Source organism: Oncorhynchus mykiss, chromosome 2 (genome assembly GCF_057628025.1).
Source record: "Oncorhynchus mykiss isolate SJ-2025 chromosome 2, ASM5762802v1, whole genome shotgun sequence".
Taxonomy (NCBI): domain Eukaryota; kingdom Metazoa; phylum Chordata; class Actinopteri; order Salmoniformes; family Salmonidae; genus Oncorhynchus; species Oncorhynchus mykiss.
This window is the reverse complement of record NC_143023.1, coordinates 25,977,822-25,997,227: the sequence shown is the minus strand read 5'-3', so window position 1 is coordinate 25,997,227 and position 19,406 is coordinate 25,977,822. Positions and strand designations below refer to the sequence as shown.

Below are 19,406 nucleotides of genomic sequence, written 5' to 3'. Positions count from 1 at the left end.
TATCAGACCACTGCAAATCTACCAAGACCTGGCCGTCCCTCTAAACTTTCAGCTCATACAAGGAGAAGACTGATCAGAGATGCAGCCAAGAGGCCCATGATCACTCTGGATGAACTGCAGAGATCTACAGCTGAGGTGGGAGACTCTGTCCATAGGACAACAATCAGTCGTATATTGCACAAATCTGTCCTTTATGGAAGAGTGGCAAGAAGAAAGCCATTTCTTAAAGATATCCATAAAAAGTGTTGTTTAAAGTTTGCCACAAGACACCTGGGAGACACACCAAACATGTGGAAGAAGGTGCTCTGGTCAGATGAAACCAAAATTGAACTTTTTGGCAACAATGCAAGACGTTATGTTTGGCGTTAAAGCAACACAGCTGAACACACCATCCCCACTGTCAAACATGGTGGTGGCAGCATCATGGTTTGGGCTTGCTTGTCTTCAGCAGGGACAGGGAAGATGGTTAAAATTGATGGGAAGATGGATGGAGCCAAATACAGGACCATTCTGTAAGAAAACCTGATGGAGTCTGCAAAAGACCTGAGACTGGGACGGAGATTTGTCTTCCAACAAGACAATGATCCAAAACATAAAGCAAAATGCTCTCCATCCAACCTCACTGAGCTCGAGCTGTTTTGCAAGGAGGAATGGGAAAAAATGTCAGTCTCTCGATGTGCAAAACTGATAGAGACATACCCCAAGCGACTTACAGCTGTAATCGCAGCAAAAGGTGGCGCTACAAAGTATTAACTTAAGGGGGCTGAATAATTTTGCACGCCCAATTTTTCAGTTTTTGATTTGTTAAAAAAGTTTGAAATATCCAATAAATGTCGTTCCACTTCATGATTGTGTCCCACTTGTTGTTGATTCTTCACAAAAAAATACTGTTTTATATCTTTATGTTTGAAGCCTGAAATGTGGCAAAAGGTCGCAAAGTTCAAGGGGGCCGAATACTTTCGCAAGGCACTGTATATGCACTCTCGGTCAAAAGTTTTCAAACAACTAATCATTCAAGGGTTTTTATTTATTTTTACTGTTTTCTACATTGTAGACTAACAGTGAAAACATCAAAATTATGAAATAACACATTTAATAATTGCATTTCAATGAACAGGTGTGCCTTATTAAAAGTTAATTTGTGGAATTTGTTTCCTTCTCAATGCGTTTGAGCCAATCAGTTGTGTTGTGACAAGGTAGGAGGGGTATACAGAAGATAGCCCTATTTGGTAAAAGACCAAGTACATATTATGGCAAGAACAGCTCAAATAAGCAAAGAGAAACGACAGTCAATCATTACTTTAAGACACGAAGGTCAGTCAACATGGAACATTTCAAGAACTTTGAAAGTTTCTTCAAGTGCAGTCGCAAAAACCATCAAGCGCTATGGTGAAACTGGTGAGTACCGCCACAGGAATGGAAGACCCAGAGTTAACTCTGCTGCAGAGGATAAGTTCATTAGAGTTACCAGCCTCAGAAATTGCATCCCAAATAAATGTTTCACACAGTTCAAGTAACAGACATATCTCAACATCAACTGTTCAAATTAGTCTGTATGAATCATGCCTTCTTGATCGAATTGCTGCAAAGAAACCACTACTACAGGACACCAGTAATAAGAAGAGACTTGCTTGAGCCAAGAAACATGAGCAATGGACATTAGACCGGTGGAAATTTGTCATTTGGTCTGGAGTCCAAATTGGAGATATTTGGTTCCAACCACCATGTCTTTGTGAGACATAGTGTGGGTGAACGGATGATCTCCGCATATTTATTTCCTAATGTAAAGCATGGGGGAGGAGGTATTATGGTGTGGGGGTGCTTTGCTGATGACACTGTCAGTGATTAATTTAGAATTGAAGGCACACTTAACCTGCATGGCTACCACAGCATTCTGCAGCGATACGCCATCCCACCTGGTTTGGGATTAGTGGGACTATCATTTGTTTTTCAACAGCACAATGACCCAACACACCTCCAGGCTGTGTAAGGGCTATTTTACCAAGAAGGAGAATGATGGTGTGCTGCATCAGATGACATATGTGGGAACTCCTTCAAGACTTATGGAAAAGCATTCCAGGTTAACCTGGTTGAGAGAATGCCAAGAGTGTGCAAAGCTGTGATCAAGGCAAAGGGTGGCTACTTTGAATAATCTCAAATATAAAATATATTTTGATTTGTTTGATACTTTTTTGGTTACTACATAATTCCATATGTGTTATTTCATAGCTACAATGTAGAAAATAGTACAAATAAAGAAAAACCCTTGAATGAGTAGGTATTCGAAAACCTTTGACCGGTTGTGTATATTTTTTTATCCAGTCGGATAAACACTCCAAACAGCCTACCCGACCGCTCGGAGGCAACCTCATGGTCCTAAAGAACACTGTTGTTTGGTTTTGTATTACATTCCAATGATAAAACTGGGGGGAAATGCAATTTCAGAATGTGAAGGGGACATGTCCCCCCCCCTCCCCGTCCCCGTCCCCAGTTAAAAGCCCCTGTGTTTATCTATCAATATTTCTATTGGTTCATTTCCTATGGTATACAGGGCTGATTTATTTGTGAACTGCATATGGTGTCTAAACCCATGTTATTGTGAAATGTTTTAACTGTAAAAATCATGGGGGATGCCGGAATTTGCTATGGGCATACTGTCATGTCGTGTGTTGGATCCCTGAATAGGCAGTTTCTGTACGCGATGTGTACAGTAAACAGCATTTTTCTAGGAGCTGATCCAGCAGGATACATATGAGATATTAAACAACAGGTGGGTCTAATCCTGAACGTTGGTTGATTAGAACCGCATTCCAGCTGGTGTCTAAACCACAAGTTACCACCGACTAAATCTATTACATTAAAATGCCTATGTAGTCTGTTCCATCTGACTGCGCAATCCACTATCTCATCAGCCCAGCCAAGCAATTTATAAACTTGATATCCACTATAAAAAGCATCTAGACATTATCTCACATTTATTTTAGACTAACATTTAGTTTTCAACAGCGGAGATTTGTTAACCTTGCGGATAAAAAGTCAAACGAAACGAGGTGTGGAACCACAGTGTCCTGACGAGAGAGCACATTTGCTTTGCAAGGCAAAATCGCCGCTCATTAGCTTATCGTTATGGATGTATCCAAATAAATGTCACGATAAAACAGCTTAAACAAATGCAAATGCAGCTACTTTGCTGATATTCTTGGTGCACCTTTTGACGTGACTGTAAGTTATTCGTAGTTGGCTGGTTTTAGTGAAAGTAGTTGATCCAAACTAGCTCCTTGCAAAATGCACTTATTAAAATGACTCTGTGATCTCTATTTTGCTAGCTACTATTTTATTCAAGCGAATATGGTAGTGAATTAGGTAGTGACAAAGTTCCCCTATGCCAAAAGAGTCTGTTCTTGAAACCAGACCCTAGTCACAGCTATTTGAGACTAGCTGAACACCATCTCTAGTCTACGTCACTATGTTTTTGTGGTAAAGGAGCCATTTGCAGACAGGAGAGCACATTTCTGTGTAAACGGATAGGCCCAAATCAAATCAAATCAAATTTTATTTGTCACATGCGCCGAATACAACAGGGGTAGACCTTACTGTTAAATGCTTACTTACAAGCCCTTACTTACATGCCCTTAACCAACAATGCAGTTCAAGAAATAGAGTTAAGAAAATATTTACTAAATAAACTAATGGAGAAAAAAAAGTAACACAAGATAGTTACATAACAATAATGTGGCAGGTAGCCTAGTAGTTAGAGTGTTGAGTGTAGAGTAACCGAAAGTTTGCAAGATTGAATCCCCGAGCTGACAAGGTAAAAATCTGTCGTTCTGCCCCTGAACAAGGCAGTTAACCCACTGTTCCTAAACTGTCATTGTTAATAAGAATTTGTTCTTAACTGACTTGCCTAGTTAAATAAAGGTAAAATAAAATATACAGCGGGCACTGGTACCAAGTCAATGTGTGGGGGTACAGGTTGGTTGAGGTAATTTGTAAAGTGACTATGCACAGACAATAAACAGTGAGTAGCAGCAGTGTAAAAACAAAGGGGTGGGGGGGGGGGGTCAATGTAAATAGTCCAGTGGCCATTTGATTAATTTTTCAGCGGTCTTATGGCTTTGGGGAAGAAGCTGTTAAGGATCCTTTTGGTCCTAGACTTGGCGCTCCAGTACCGCTTGCCATGCGGTAGCAGAGAGAACAGTCTATGACTTGGGTGACTGGAGTCTTTGTCCATGTTTGACACCGCCTAGTATATATGTCAGGAAGCTTGGCCCCAGTGATGTACTGGGCCATATGCACTACACTCTGTCGTGCCTTGTGGTCGGAGGCTGAGCAGCTGCCATACCAGGTGGTGATGCAAACAGTCAGGATGCTCTTGATGGTGCAGCTGTAGAACTTTTTGAGGATCTGAGTACCCATGCCAAATCTTTTCAGTCTCCTGAGGAGGAATAGGTGTTGAGTGCCCTCTTCACGACTGTCTTGGTGTGTTTGGACCATGATAGTTCATTGAATTCATTCAGTTCATTGAATTTGAAGCTCTCAACCTGCTCCACTTCAGCCCTGTCGATGAAAATGGGGGCGTGCTCGATCCTCCTTTTCCTGTAGTCCACAATCATCTCCTTTGTCTTGATCACGTTGAGGGAGTGATTGTTATCCTGGCACCATACTGCCAGGTCTCTGACCTCCTCCCTATAGGCTGTCTCATCGTTGTTGGTGATCAGGATTACCATTGTTGTGTCGTCGGCAAACTTAATGATGGTGTTGGAGTCGTGCTTGGCCATGCAGTCGTGGGTGAACAGGGAGTACAGGAGGACATTGAGCACACACGCCTGAGGGGCCCCCGTGTTGAGGATCAGCATGGCAGTTGTGTTGTTACCTACCCTTACCACCTGGGGCGGCCCTTCAGGAAGTCAAGGATCCAGTTGCATTGGGAGGTGTTTAGTCCCAGGGTCCTTAGCTTAGTGATGAGCTTAGACGACACTATGGTGTTGAACGCTGAGCCGTAGTCAATGAATAGCATTCTCACATAGGTGTTCCTTTTGTCCAGGTGGTAAGGGCAGTGTTGAGTGCAATAGAGATTGCATCATCTGTGGATCTGTTGAGGCAGTATGCAAATTGGAGTGGTTCTAGGGTTTCTGGGATAATGGTGTTGATGTGACCCATGACCAGCCTTTCAAAGAACTTCATGGCTACAGACGTGAGTGCTACGGGTTGGTAGTCATTTAGGCAGGTTACCTTGGTGTTCTTGGGCACAGGGACAATGATGGTCTGCTTGAAACATATTGGTATTACAGACTCGGTCAGGGACAGGTTGAAAATGTCAGTGAAGTGGGTCAACGCATGCTCGGAAATACACATCCTGGTAATCCGTCTGGCCCTGTGGCCATGTGAATGTTGACTTGTTTAAAGGTCTTACTCAAATCGGCTACGAAGAGCGTGATCACACAGTCCTCCAGAACAGCTGATGCTCTAATGCATGCTTTAGTGTTACTTGCCTCGACAAGAGCATAGAAGTCATTTAGCTCATCTGGTAGGCTCGTATCACTGGTAAGCTTGCGGCTGTGCTTCCCTTTGTAGTCCGTAATAGTTTGCAAGCCCTGCCACATCCGACGAGAGTCGGAGCTGGTGTAGTACGATTCAATCTTAGTCCTGTATTAAGGCCTTACCTGTTTGATGGTTTGTCGGAGGACATAGCGGGATTTCTTATAAGCGTCCGGGTTAGAGTCCCGCTCCTTGAAAGTGGCAGCTCTACCCTTTAGCTCAGTGAGGATGTGGCCTGTAATCCACAGCTTTTGGTTGGGGTATGTACATACGGTCACTGTGGGTACGACGTCATCGATGCACTTATTGATGAAGCCAGTGATGCCATCGGAAGAATCCCGGAACATATTCCAGTCTGTGCTAGCAAAACAGTACTGTATCTTAGCATCTGCGTCATCTGACCACTTCTGTAATGAGCAAGTCACTGGTACTTCCTGATTTAGTTTTTGCTTGTAAGCAGGAATCAGGAGGATGGCATTATGGTCAGACTTTCCAAATGGTGTCACGCCCTGATCTGTTTCACCTGTCCTTGTGCTTGTCTCCCCCCTCCAGGTATCACCCATCTTCCCCATTAGCCCTGTGTCTTTATACCTGTGTTTTCTGTCTGCCTGTTGCCAGTTTGTCTTGTTTGTTCACGCCTACCAGCGGTTTGTCTCAGCTCCTGTTTTTCCTTAGTCTCTCTTTTTCTCGTCCTCCTGATTTTTTGACCTTTGCCTGTCCTGACCCTGTACCAGCCCGACTGACCACTGCCTGTCTCTGACCCTGAGCTTGCCTGCCGTCCTGTACCTTTGCTCCACCTCTGGATTACCGACCTCTGCCTGACCTGACCTTGAGCCTGCCTGCCATCCTGTACCTTGGCCTCTGCTCTGGATTATCAACCCCTGTCTGCCTTGACCTGTTGTTTGTCTGCCCCTGTGGTTACAAAACATTGTTACTTCACACAGTCTGCACTTGGGTCTTACTTTGATTATTGATAAATGGAGGGTGAGGGAGAGCTTTGTACACATCTCTGTGTGTTGATGCAAACCGCATGCAAACCTGCATGCAAACCGACAGACATTCAAAGATTCACACAGATACAAAGATACATCACAAGCCAATGTATTTGAATAAGAAATAGTAACCATATGTATGTACCATATGTATGTACATTCAGAGGTACAAGGTAAAAACAATATACTCATTGTCTAATATGGGAGGAGAGGGTTGGTTTAGCATGGATAATAGCAGCTCATTGTCGTCTGTCTGCTAGCGTAAGATGATAGCTTCTGGAAAATCTACTGTCATGTAGTTTCTTCTACTCTGAGAATTCCCCATTCTGAACCTGCCTGTCTGGTTATGACACGATAACACCATGAGGAGAGAGACAGTGAAAGGGAGTGAGAGAAGGGGTGGAGAAAGAGAGCAAGAGAGGAAGAAAGAGAGTTGGTAGAGTACAGAGAGGGTAACAGGTGTCCCTAGGGATAGTGTCTTGTAGAAGCTTTGAGGTTACAGGCAGCATCAAAATGAAACCATGATCTCTGTCAAGAATATCTTTATCAAGAATGGGTGCCCTAATTAATTCAGATGATACCCTCACTAAGTATATAACAGCTAAATATTAGTCAGAAAGAGTTCCACAGCAACTCAGCTTACACCATTCTCAAACTTTGAACCCATCTCAGCAGACCATAAACTGAATTCCAGTTAACTGACATTGGACAAATACTACACTGAAATAGGATGTGGATGGAATAGTTCTCTTAGAATGCCTAGTCACTAACACTCTGAGGAAATAATCGTCCTTGAGCAGGAAGAGCCAGCTTTAACTGAAAGTGTTTATACTTTGCTATTCTATGACAGCAATCCTGATTCTGGATTCTGGCTAATCAACTTGCTAGTGAGAAAAAGTGACAATGTGTTATACATAGGGATAGTTTGGGTGTTTTTTATGTGGATCACAACAATTAGAACAACAAGGCAAAATATGCAAGCTCTGTAGACCTGCTATCATGATGTGAACAAAACATATGCTTCCACGGTCAAACATAAAAATACAATAAACAACACCATTTCATTTGATGGGACCAATTTTGAGACACAGTCTGTGCTTGTTGTCGTTGTTGTTTTACAGTGGTTGTCTCCAATCCTGTGATGTATGACGCTCTCAGGTAGACTTCTACCGGTTTCTTCTCGTGGTTGGGTTAGGTGAAAGGGCTGGGGGGTAGAAACGGATCAGATGCATAGACAGCAGCCACATACAGAAAGTGTCTTTAGGTATGTGTGTGTGTTTCATAGGAACTGAACAAGTTCTGTCGAAACCATCATTGCTTTTGTGCAGAAGAATAGACAGATGTCCTGAAGGCAAAATCCACTAAATTCCATCTGACAAGAGGCCTTATGTGTAACAGATAATTTATGTATTTATTTGTCATTATTTTACAGTCAAGTCAACATTAACCCCTTATAGAAGAGCCAGACAACAGTTCCATGAGTAACACAGAGAGGAGTTGTTTAGTCCAGCTTCACACACAGCCCTCTGTGGTCCAATGGCATAAAGGAAACAGAACCACAATGGTGGCATGATATGGTAATCACCTAAACTACGGGATTCTGGACAGAATGCCGCAGAAGTCCTTATAGCCTCTGTATCAAGGCCAAAATGAAAACACAAAACAATTCCCAAATGGGGGAGAAATAAATCAACCTAAAACATAAAAATGATATATCATCCAATTGTACAAACATGAGAAATATTAGAAAACTATACACAATTTTTGATATGCATGACAAAATGTAGCATTAAACTGTTTACAGTCATAAATAGGGAGAGTTTAGGTGTTTTTGTGTGCAACACAACAGTTAGAACTACAGAGCAACATATGCAAGCTCTGTAGACCTGCTATCATGATGTGAAAAATATACAATAAACAACCGTTTCCTTTGATGGGAGTAATTTTGAGACGCAGTCTGTCTAGCTGTGGTAAACAGTGGTGTGATGTGAAGTTGTTGTTGTTGTTTTGCAGTAGATGACTCCAATCCTGTGACGTACTGTATGACGCACTCAGGTGGACTCCTACTAGTTTCTTCTTGTAATCACACTGAGGTTGGGTTAGGTCAGCATTTCCCAAACTCGGTCCTCGGGACCCCAAGGGGTGCTAATTTTGTTTTTTTTCCGTAACACTAAACAGCTGATTCAAATGATCCAAGCTTGATTATTAGTTGATTATTTGAATCAGCTGGGGGTGGAACTGGATCAGCTGCATATACAGTGCCCACATACAGAAAGTGTCTGGAGTTATATGTGCCTTCAGAAAGTATTCATACCCCTTGACCTATTCCACATTTTGTTGTGTTACAGCCTGAATTAAAAATGGATAAAAGTATCTCATTTACATAAGTATTCACACCCCGGAGTCAATACATGTTAGAATCACCTTTGGCAGCGATTATAGCTGTGTGGGTGTTTTGGGGCAAGTCTCTGACAGCTTTAAACACCTGGATTGTACAATATTTGCACATTACTTTTTTTTATTATTCAAGCTCTGTCAAGTTGGTTGTCGATCATTGCTAGTCAGCCATTATCAAGTGTTACCATAGATTCCCAAGATGTCAAAACTGTAACTGGGTCACTCAGGACCAATGTCATCTTGGTAAGCAACTCCAGTGTATATTTGGCCTTGTGTTTTAGGTTATTGTCCTGCTGAAAGGTGAATGTCTCCCAATGTCTGTTGGAAAGCAGACTGAACTAGTTTTTTAATCTAGTAATTTGCCTGTGCTTAGCTCTATTCTGTTTATTTTTACCAACAAATAACTCCCTAATCATTGCCAATGACAAGCATACCCATAACATGATGCAACCACAACCACCTTGAAAATATGAAGAGTGGTACTTAGTGGTGTTGTGTTGGATTTGCCCCAAACATAACACTTTGTATGGAGGACAAAGTTAATTTCTTTGCAAACATTTTGTAGTTTTACTTTAGTGCCTTATCGCAAACAGAATGCATGTTTTGGAATAATTTTATCCTGTACACGCTTCCTTTTTTTCACTCTGTCATTTAGGTTAGTATTATTGAGTAGCTACAATGTTGTTGATCCATCCTCTGTTTTCTCCTATAACAGCCATTAAACTTTGTAACTATTTTAAAGTCACCATTGTCCTGAACGGTTCCTTCATCTTTGGCAAATGAGTTAGGAAAGACGCCTGTATCTTTGTGGTGACTGGGTGTATTGATACACCATCCAAAGTGTAATTAATAACTTAATAATTTTACCCATCTACCAATATGTGCTGTTGTTTGCAAGGCATTGGAAAACCTAATTGGTCTTTGAGGTTGAATGTTTGAAATTCACTGGAACCTTACAGACAATTGTATGTGTGGGGTACAAAGAGAAGGTAGTGATTAACAAATCTTGTTAAACACTATTAATTCACACAGAGTGATGTGTGACTTAAGCAAAATTGTATTCCAGAACTTATTTAGGCTTGCCAGAACAAAAGGGGTTCAATAGTTGACTCAATACATTGCAGATTATAATTTTTTATACATTTGTAAAACTTTTCTAAAGACATAATTCCACTTTGACATTATGGGGTATTATGTGTAGGGCCAGTGACACAAAATCTCAATTTAATCCATTTTAAATTCAGTGTGCAACACTTCAAGGGGTGTAAATACTTTCTGAAGGCACTGTACTTCCAGCAGTCACACATAGGACTAATGCCTCCATGTAGTAGTGTATGCACTGTTACCGCAGACAAAGATGCTCTGATAACAGGGCCAGGACCAGACTTTTAAAATCAGCTGCAGTCAGACTCCCTACTAGACCCCCTTAAGAACTGTAACAGGCTAGACAATGTCTATTGTAAGGTCACGTGTGTTTCATTCATAAGAATTGAACAGACAAGTTCCTATGAAAACAAATTGAAGACAAAATCCCCAATATTCCAGTCGACAAGAGGCCTTGTGTAACAGATCATTGTATTTCTTTATTCTTCATTATTTTACAGTCAACTCCACCTTAACCCCTCAAAGGAGAGCCAGACAACAGCTCCATGAGTAACACAGAGAGGAGCTGTTTAGTCCAGCTTCACACACAGCCCTCTGTGGTCCATTGGATTAAAGGAAACAACCACAATGGCGGCATGATATGGTAACCACCTAGAGAATTCTGGACAGAATACCACAGCAGTCCTTATAGCCTCTGTATCAGAGCCAAAACAATTCCCAAATGGGGAGAAATAAATCAACCTAAAACATAAAAATAATATATCATCCAATCGTACAAACATAAGAAATATTAGAAAACTATACACCATTTTTTATGTGCATGACAAAATGTAGCACTATAAACTGTTTCCATCTCACGTAAATATATCATTTCCAAGGCCTAAGATCAATTAATATGGTACTCAAAATGTATACAGCATCTTCAATTTCCAAAAATGTAACACGCCAAAAGTAAAGCGCCAGGATTCAGGAGTGATGAGTTTAAAACTAAAAGAAAAGTAGAATACTGAAATACTTGTAGTCACACACTAATAAAGGCTCAGCAGTTCAGTTTAGCCAGGTTGGGTTTCCTTCACCAATCAAGAGTTCATATAATTTTTTATAAAAAAAAAAGTTTAAAAAAAAATGTAAGGAGTCCTTAACAAAACATGTTCTAGAAGCAGTTTTAAAACAAAACATGTTCTAGAAGCAGTTTTAAAACAAAACATGTTCTAGAAGCAGTTTTAAAACAAAACATGTTCTAGAAGCAGTTGTAAAGGTGAGGGGAACCAGGAAACAAACACATACCCAACAAAAGATCAGAATAAAGCAGCAACAGGTAAGTGTGCAAAGACTCAACAATAAGTACAACATTGCATATCTCAGTCAGAAAACACATTATACTGCAATTAATAAATCACCCCTTCCAATTAGTAGGTATTTTCTCCCCCATATAATTTCTTACGTGTATATATAATATACAAAGCACTCAAGTTCAACTGAGCATTTTATATCAACGTCCAATAGCGTTAAGTCCAATGTAAGGTTAACCACCACCAATAAAACAAAAAGACTTCAGCAAAACAAATAAGTCATGACATCATAATAACTCATGGTGAGATGACGGGAAAAAACACAACTACAAAAGAACTCTGAGAGCCTGTGTTTTTATTCACCTGGAGATTGTTACAGACAGACACTGCATCACACAACAGATACTAGTCACTGAACCTAACCCGTCTGGCACTGTACTGTGGCTGGCTGGCGGCGCTTCAATAAGGAGCACTCACACAAGCAGAACACTCCTCAACGTTACCCTAACGTTGTGTCAATCCTACCGTAACGTTGTTACAGATAAGCATAAGCCTGGCTGAACGCTATGCTGACTAATGCAGCAAGTGACATGCAGTGTTTACCTACACAATGCATCTACATTACTGCGGTCAGTACGATGCAACTGGTGTTCTGTTATTCTAAAGTTAATATTGCCAGGGTCAAGGAACTGAAAGACATTTCAACAGAATAAATAAGATTAGGAATCTCCAGGTCAACCATTGTCAATTTTATCATTGAAGAGAGACCCCAGAGAAAGATGTCCACCTGCTTTCCAACTTAAATAATAATGTCACTGGAATACACACATCATCATCATCTTACATCCTCCAACGAAAACAGTAGGCTGTCTGTAGCCAACTGTTCTCTCAGATCTGGTCAAAGGGTACAAGAAGTTAGGAAATGAGCTGATACAGTCACTAAACCTCTTCAGGACACTAGTTGGGATAGGAGTTTGACTTGGACTATCTGGTGAAATCCAGAGAATCCTCAGTCAAAATGCTTCATATCTTTTTTTTTCTTTTTGAAGACTGAAGAGGTAGTTTCACATTTAAAAAGGAGATATGGAGGGTGATTGAGACACCAGTGTCGTAATAATAATAATAATATCACAGGAAATTATAAAATAAAAAAACATTTTAGGGAGTAAGACAAAATATCAGCCAACTCTTTCTTTCCTATGCCTACCATGTTAGGAGGCTTGCCACTGCACAGACGGTATAGTTTACAATAGAAAGAAACAACCCAAACGCTGCATACAGCTCCAGGAAGTCTCAAACACTAAGAATGTGCTGTCCTCAGTCAGTCTTTCAGTCAGTCAGGTTCTCTCTCTCTCATGCTCCCTCTTTCGCCCTTTCCAGATAGGGTGCTGTGGCAGGGCAAGGCTAGCCTTGCAGGAGAGGAAGATTTGGAGAGAGAGAGGTAGAGCAGGTGGGTCCAGTGAGAGAGGCGAGATGGGGTAGTGTCATCAGTTCAGGTCTAAACAGCCCTATGGAGACTGGACTCCCCTGGGGGGGTGGTAGATACTCAAAGGGGTGAAGGTCAAAGGTCAGGGTGTGGTTAGAGCTGGAAGCCCTCCATGGGCCCATCCTGCTGCTGGAAGATAAACTGGCCTTGGTTCTGGTCCACCTGCGGGGCGATGCTAGCGTCCTCCTCCTCCACACCAAAGTAGTGCTCGATCAGGTCAAAAGCCTTCTGGTAGATCTCCTGATTCTCATGGCTCTGCAAGAACTCGATCTTGTCCAGACCTGCCGTGGACATTTTTACATTTAGCAGATGTTATTATCCAGAGCGACTTACAGTCAGTGCATTCAACGAAGGTAGGTACAACATCTACACAGTCATTGCAAATAGAACTTTCTCAAATAAAGCAGCCATAAGCTAAAATCAGTGCTTGTAAGAAAAGCCAGCGGATACACATACGCACACAAATTAATATCAGGCCTTAGTGACTCACATGACAATACTGAGTCATAAATCACTAACGAATGGCTGTTTAAATTTGGCAGCATGTGTCCTTGCATCTCATTAGATAAGAACTACAGAGTACACTATTCACTTCACAGCAACATTTCTACTGCCATCTAGTGGAACAGTGTGTGCATTCTACTGGCTAAGTGATTATCCATAGCATAATGACATTTCTCCTTCTCCCTAAAGAGTGCAATCGTTCCCTCTGCCTCCTTACATCAGTACATTCCTTATAAATCCACGAGAAATGTGCAATTTCAGGGAATAGGTGGAGAAACAGAATTGAGCGTACATCTATGGGTTGATGCCTGTCCCATTCTCTGATGGTGTGTGAATGTGTAACATACCATAGGCTTCCTCTATGAGGGCACAGTAAGGATTGATGCCGGTGCCGTTCTGCTTGGCCTCCTGCTCTCCCAGTCTCAGGATGTTCTCCAGGCCGTTCAGTGACACCTGCACTATCTTACTGTCCATCACTGTCAGCAGGTCACACATGGGCTTGATGGTGTTCAGACTAACCAGGTACCTACAGGGACAGCAAGACAGACAGATTTAGATTTACTCACATTTGTTACATTTGGTTTAGCAGATATAGGGTTATACAGGCCTGCTACACTGGGACAAAACTAGTTGAGCATGAGACTACTCACATTCATTTCATGAATTCTTGGTGTAAGCAACAAGTCTCCAAAATGATAGCCCCGGTTCTATTTTCAAGAATTTGACGTGCGTTATTACCTGATCTGCTCAGGAGTGCCCCCAGAGGTAGCGTTGGTTATAGCCCACGCTGCTTCCTTCCTGGTGCGGAACTCTGCCTTCTGAAGAATCTCTATCAGCACTGGGAAGATGTTGGCATCTATCACCGTCTGACCAAGACAGAGAGATAGAACAGTGAGATGACATATTATATAGACCCCCCCCTCCCCCCAGAACTACACAGTTCAGATTATTCCACATTCAGCTCTATCATCAGAGTTATAAAGCATGTAACTGCACGCTTTTCATGATCAGTAACCATAAATTGATCATGTAATTTCAGATACGTGAAGGTAGACTCACAATATCGGCCACCATTAAGGGGATGATATAACAACCAAATAGTTAACGTTATTTTAACAATCCCTTGAAAACAGCATGTAGTTGTCAATGGTTTTTCCAGAGCTGGGGGTCTCCTTGACCCCAGGAGGCAAATTGAACACTCTGCACCTTGTGACATTTAATGACCTACAGAGTGTACAAAACATTATGAACACCTGCTCTTTCCATGACAGACTGACCAGGTGAATGCTATGATCCCTTATTGATGTCACCTGTTAAAGGGGAGGAGACACGTTAAAGAAGGATTTTTAAGCCTTGAGCCCTGGATTGAACAAGACAAATGGGCAAAAGTATGGGCAAGACAAAAGATTGAAGTGCCTTTGAACGGGGAATGCTAGCAGGTGACAGGGGCACCAGTTTGTGTCAACAACTGCAACACTGCTGGGTTTTTCACGCTGAACAGTTTCCCATGTGTATCAAGAACAGTCCAACACCCAAAGAACATCCAGTCAACTTGACACAACTGTGCGACGCAATGGAGTCATCATGGGTCAGCATCCCTGTGGAACGCTTTCGACACCTTGTAACGTGCATGCCCCAACGTATTGCTGTTGTTTTGAGGGCAAAAGGGGGTGCAACTCAAAATTAGGAAGGTGTTTAATGTTCTGTACACTCAGTGTATAACTCAATGATAAAAGCCCTCAGACAACTACTTAAAACACTGTGCTACTATCAAGCACAGGTACACACACACACACACCTGGATCTGTGCTCTGTTCCCAGCTGTAATATTAGACACAGTCCAGCAGGCCTCCTTCTTGATGGACTCCTTGGGACTGCTGAGCAGGTGTAATAGGCATGGCAACGCCGAGCAGTTCAGAATCACCTGGAACAATCAATGGACACAGCTAGGACCATGTGAAGGATCAAAACTTCACACACATCAGGGTGAAGAGACAAAGCCATTGGGGAGGTAGCAAGAAAATAAAAACTAGTTCTACCTGAGTCTGAATGTCATCTCCTGTCACTATGTTTCCCACAGCACGCAGCGCAGGAGAGACCACTTTATAATCACTGTGCCTGGGGAAGACCAAAAACACCAGTCAGTGTGCACCAACATCTCAATTTCTTGTGTGCGTTTGTGTCTAGTAGTACTTACATGAGTAGCTCCACCAGTCTGCGGCAGACCCCAGAGTCGATGACGGTCTGTATCTTGTCATTGGGTCCGTCAGACAGGTAAGAGAGGGCCCAGCAGGCATCAGCCAACACGTCTGGGTCACTACTGAACAGCAGCCTGGACAGCACACTCAGACAGGGAGACACCTGGGGAGGAGAGCAAATAAGAAGAAAAGAGCGAAGGGAGGAAGACAGACAGAAAGAGGGATAATGGTGAAAGGAGAACATTAAGTTTTGCTAAGAGAATGGCTTTGAGAGAAATGAGTCAAAATCCCAGAGTGGTTTGTGCATTTGACAGGTGAGATCTGTTGGACTGTTAGAATTGTCCTCTGATTGGGCAGTGTGGGAATAGACCCTATTACCTTGGTGAAGTCTGGAGGGGGGTTCTTCCCTCTACACAGGTTAGACAAAGCCCATACAGCATTCCTAGTTGTGGTGAGACGGTTGGATTTAGCCAGCAGCCTGCAGGAGCAGAGAACAGTTTAGTACACCTTGTTTCTCTGACCACAATTAAAACCTGACTAATCGGATTATACAATGTATTAGGTAATGGTATGAAACTCTACTTCTCCTTGTTAAAACGGCATGGGCCTACAGACTGATAAAACCGTGTGCGCGCAAACACACACACACACACACACACACACACACACGTACTGTTGTAAGGAGGGCAGGATGCCACAGTTGAGAACGTAGTCTCTGCACTCTGCGTTGTCCCCGGCGATGTTCCCCAGGGCCCACACGGCCTGAAACACACCAATCACTCGTCACCTCTAACTCAGCAGCCATGCATATTGCCATTCTGTAACAGTGCAGCTATATTTGCATGCAGCTAGGAGCCATAGTATACAGTGCTGCAGCTAAGCTATATTTCCACACAAACATCAGCACCATATAGAGCTGGGCTTGGAGGGCCATACCATATACTGCTACAGCTATATAACCACACAGCTAGGACCACACTGGGCTGGGATTGCTTAATGCTTGGCTACGTTAAAACCCATGGAAGGGGAGTGAATAAGAGAACACTTCAGGGAGAACGGTAGAAAATCAGAATACAGCTACAGCATTTATATTTAGGGAACGCAAACATAGCTGGTTTACTATTCAGATAGAATCTTCTTGGCGGGACAAATCCCATGACATCTTATTCCCATTCCTGCTAGCTATCACTGTGACCCATGTGTTAGTGTCCCATCCTGTTGCAACCCTGCCCCAAGGGCTTCAGCCCCCCCAATCCTGCCCCAGGGGCTTCAGCCCCCCCATCCTGCTGCAAACCTGCCCCAAGGGCTTCAGCCCCCCCCCAATCCTGCTGCAACCCTGCCCCAAGGGCTTCAGCCCCCCCCAGGCTGTTCAGTCACCTGCTCCTGGACGTCCTCGTAGTCCGAGTTGAGCAGCTCAATGAAGATGGGCACGGCTCCCGTCTCGATAACCACCTTGGTGTGCAGGAAGGTCCCAGAGGCAATGTTGGTCAGGGCCCAGGCTGCCTCAAACTGTGTCACACACACAGTTCACACCATGGTCACATGGGGAGCATAGTGCAAGCCCTCATAGACAGATACACAGGCTGAAGAGTTATGATTGAAAGTGTCATAAAGAGGCAGAGGAAAGTTCACTAGCTAGGTCTTTTGGCAGGGAGCAATACAATGCAGATGTCATGCAGACGACTAATACCAACAGGATGCGATATAACATTAAAGAATCTGACTTAATTTCATATATTCCAACAGCTTTTTGTTAGTGTCATTTTGTGTAGTGAATACATTTTACGATTTCTAACAGACCAAACCAAGAATTCCCAGCACATCCAAATAACAGACAGACAGAGAGAGACCCAGCCACCTGACCCACCTGAAGAGTGCAGTTCTCACTCCTCTTGAGGAACTCCACAAACTTATTGACGACCCCTGGGGTGAGGATGACCTCATCGATGGGGGGGTTGGGCTCTGATGAGGAGGGAGAAGAGTGCATGACAATGACATCACACTACTAGCTTAAATACTTCCTGGTTCATGGCTGAAAACGTGTGATGCTGAAACATTCCAATATGGTGTGGAAGGAATAGCATCAGGTCCAACAACGGCATTTCTTGCAGGCATTTGGAACGAACAACCCATCTTTGTTGTTGAGAAAACATACTATACAAGACCAAACTATGTGTCTGTCCCAAATGGAACCCTATTCCCTATATAGTGGGTCCAGGTCAAAAGTAGTGCACTAAATAGGGAATTGTGTCCCATCGGGGAATCAACCTAGATAATACAGGTGGCATGAGCCCTGCATTGGGGGTGTTATGAATTGAATGATTCACACAGACCTTTGGAGAGTAACTTCCTGAATTTCTGTGTGGCAATCAGCTGCTGGTCTGGATCCTCAGAGAAGATCATCTGGATCATGTCTGGAGTTATGACACCTTCCTACACACACACACCACACACACACACACACACACACGTCAACATAAATAAAGATGTGAATGACATACAAAACCATGTACTCTGACACTACATACACATATTGCAGGGCAAGCGATGTAGGGCTACACCTGACAGGTTGATCACGTAAAGTGCACTTAGGACTAAAGACCTTCATCTTGTTTTAATCGCAGATTGATTTGAAAACCAAAAACTCTTTGTCTTGTTTGGATACTGAAGAGAAAAGACAAGTAACCACGTGTTTAAGAATCTTCTGTTTCCCCAACATTCTTTTTACTTATTTTATGGAGTAATGGCATTGTCTTTCAACAGGTAACTAGTCCCTCGGTGCAGAGTGTAGACCACGAGAGTAAGAAAATGGGGCAATTGGAGTAATGGTCACTTACACCTGAGACTGGTGCAGTGGAGCTGATGTCAGGGTCCTGGACAGGGCATTCCAACATGGACTCGTCGCCCGAGGGCACACACACATTCCTCCTCTTGAACAGCTGGGGGAAGAAGGAGAGGTAAGTGTTAGTAGGACACTGACTCACTACAACACAAACAAACCAAAGACAACTATAACAGGTCAATAAAAAAATGACTTATATCTGGAGAAGATTTACCATTCAAAAGGCATTTACATGGTTAAATTGAATGAGATTAGGTTTGTCTCCACAGAATCGCGCGGCAGGCAGCCTAGTGGTTAGAGCGTTGGGCCAGTAACTGAAAGGTTGCTAGATCGAATCTCCGAGCTGACAACGTAAAAATCTGTCGTTCTGCCTCTGAACAAGGCAGTTAACCCAGTGTTCCTAGGCCTTCATTGTAAATAAGATTTTGTTCTTAACTGACTTGCCTAGTTAAATAAATAAAAATGGAGAGTAGCTGATTCAGTGGTCCAGGCGTAAGAACTAGAAGCACCCTACCTGCTCTTCTCTCTTCTGTTTGCGGAGTTGGATCCCCTCCTCCTCTCTCCTCCGGCGCATCTCCTGTGGGTTCAGCGCTTTGTTCTTGTAACTCTTCATTCGGTCATTCCCTGGGCTTGCCATCTCGTCTGGGGAAATAAGGATAAACATAACGTTATCCTAAACAATCAAATATACGAACTTGTGAATTCACAGCAGCCACCGACAGGCAAACTGGACTGACTAGCTAGCTAAGGTTGTTGTTAACATAGGCACTTAATGGAAATTCAAATAACTCTCGATGTGAATTTGGATTGGTTGGCCAAAAGGGGATTTGAAGACAGACCCTGCCATGCACATCTTCACACGAAAACAGCAGTTGGGGTGAGTTTGATAGCTGATGAAGAAGACTGGTGATCAAAGAAATACAATATAAAATGTTTCTCGCTCGCTGTCATCATAATATAATCAACGTTAGATTAGTCAAGCTAAAACAAAAATAGCGTTCGATGATCTCAGCTATTAGTAATCTTTGTGTTAGCTAGCGAGTCAAATAATGC

General features: G+C 42.7%; 2 protein-coding genes across 4 annotated transcripts in view; one reads left to right on the top strand and one right to left on the bottom strand.

Annotated features, from left to right (window-relative positions):
• Window positions 1–10,490: 10,490 nt before the first annotated feature.
• The window catches only part of LOC110485096 (importin subunit alpha-6), a 9,869-nt gene continuing 953 nt past the window's right edge, over window positions 10,491–19,406 (bottom strand). Inside the window, exons 2-14 of one of the 2 annotated variants that reach the window (XM_021556171.3) lie at window positions 18,868–18,995; window positions 18,349–18,450; window positions 17,845–17,944; window positions 17,379–17,473; window positions 16,889–17,020; window positions 16,185–16,273; window positions 15,890–15,989; window positions 15,511–15,674; window positions 15,353–15,431; window positions 15,112–15,237; window positions 14,052–14,179; window positions 13,661–13,839; window positions 10,491–13,090 (exon numbers count right to left, since the gene is read on the bottom strand). In XM_021556171.3, coding sequence (XP_021411846.1) covers window positions 12,903–13,090; window positions 13,661–13,839; window positions 14,052–14,179; window positions 15,112–15,237; window positions 15,353–15,431; window positions 15,511–15,674; window positions 15,890–15,989; window positions 16,185–16,273; window positions 16,889–17,020; window positions 17,379–17,473; window positions 17,845–17,944; window positions 18,349–18,450; window positions 18,868–18,995 — 1,610 coding nt within the window. In that variant the 3' untranslated portion in view covers window positions 10,491–12,902. Of the gene's footprint in view, window positions 13,091–13,660; window positions 13,840–14,051; window positions 14,180–15,111; window positions 15,238–15,352; window positions 15,432–15,510; window positions 15,675–15,889; window positions 15,990–16,184; window positions 16,274–16,888; window positions 17,021–17,378; window positions 17,474–17,844; window positions 17,945–18,348; window positions 18,451–18,867; window positions 19,018–19,406 lie in introns of those variants that run through there. The other variant, XM_090193935.1, reaches the window with a different exon arrangement.
• zup1 (zinc finger-containing ubiquitin peptidase 1) overlaps window positions 19,151–19,406 on the top strand; it is a 20,143-nt gene continuing 19,887 nt past the window's right edge. Inside the window, exon 1 of one of the 2 annotated variants that reach the window (XR_016485389.1) lies at window positions 19,151–19,230. Coding sequence is in view for 1 of the 2 variants with exons in the window: in XM_036943690.2 (XP_036799585.2) it covers window positions 19,199–19,230 (32 nt within the window). In the remaining variant the exon portion in view is untranslated. The remainder of the gene's footprint in view (window positions 19,231–19,406) is intronic. The other variant, XM_036943690.2, reaches the window with a different exon arrangement.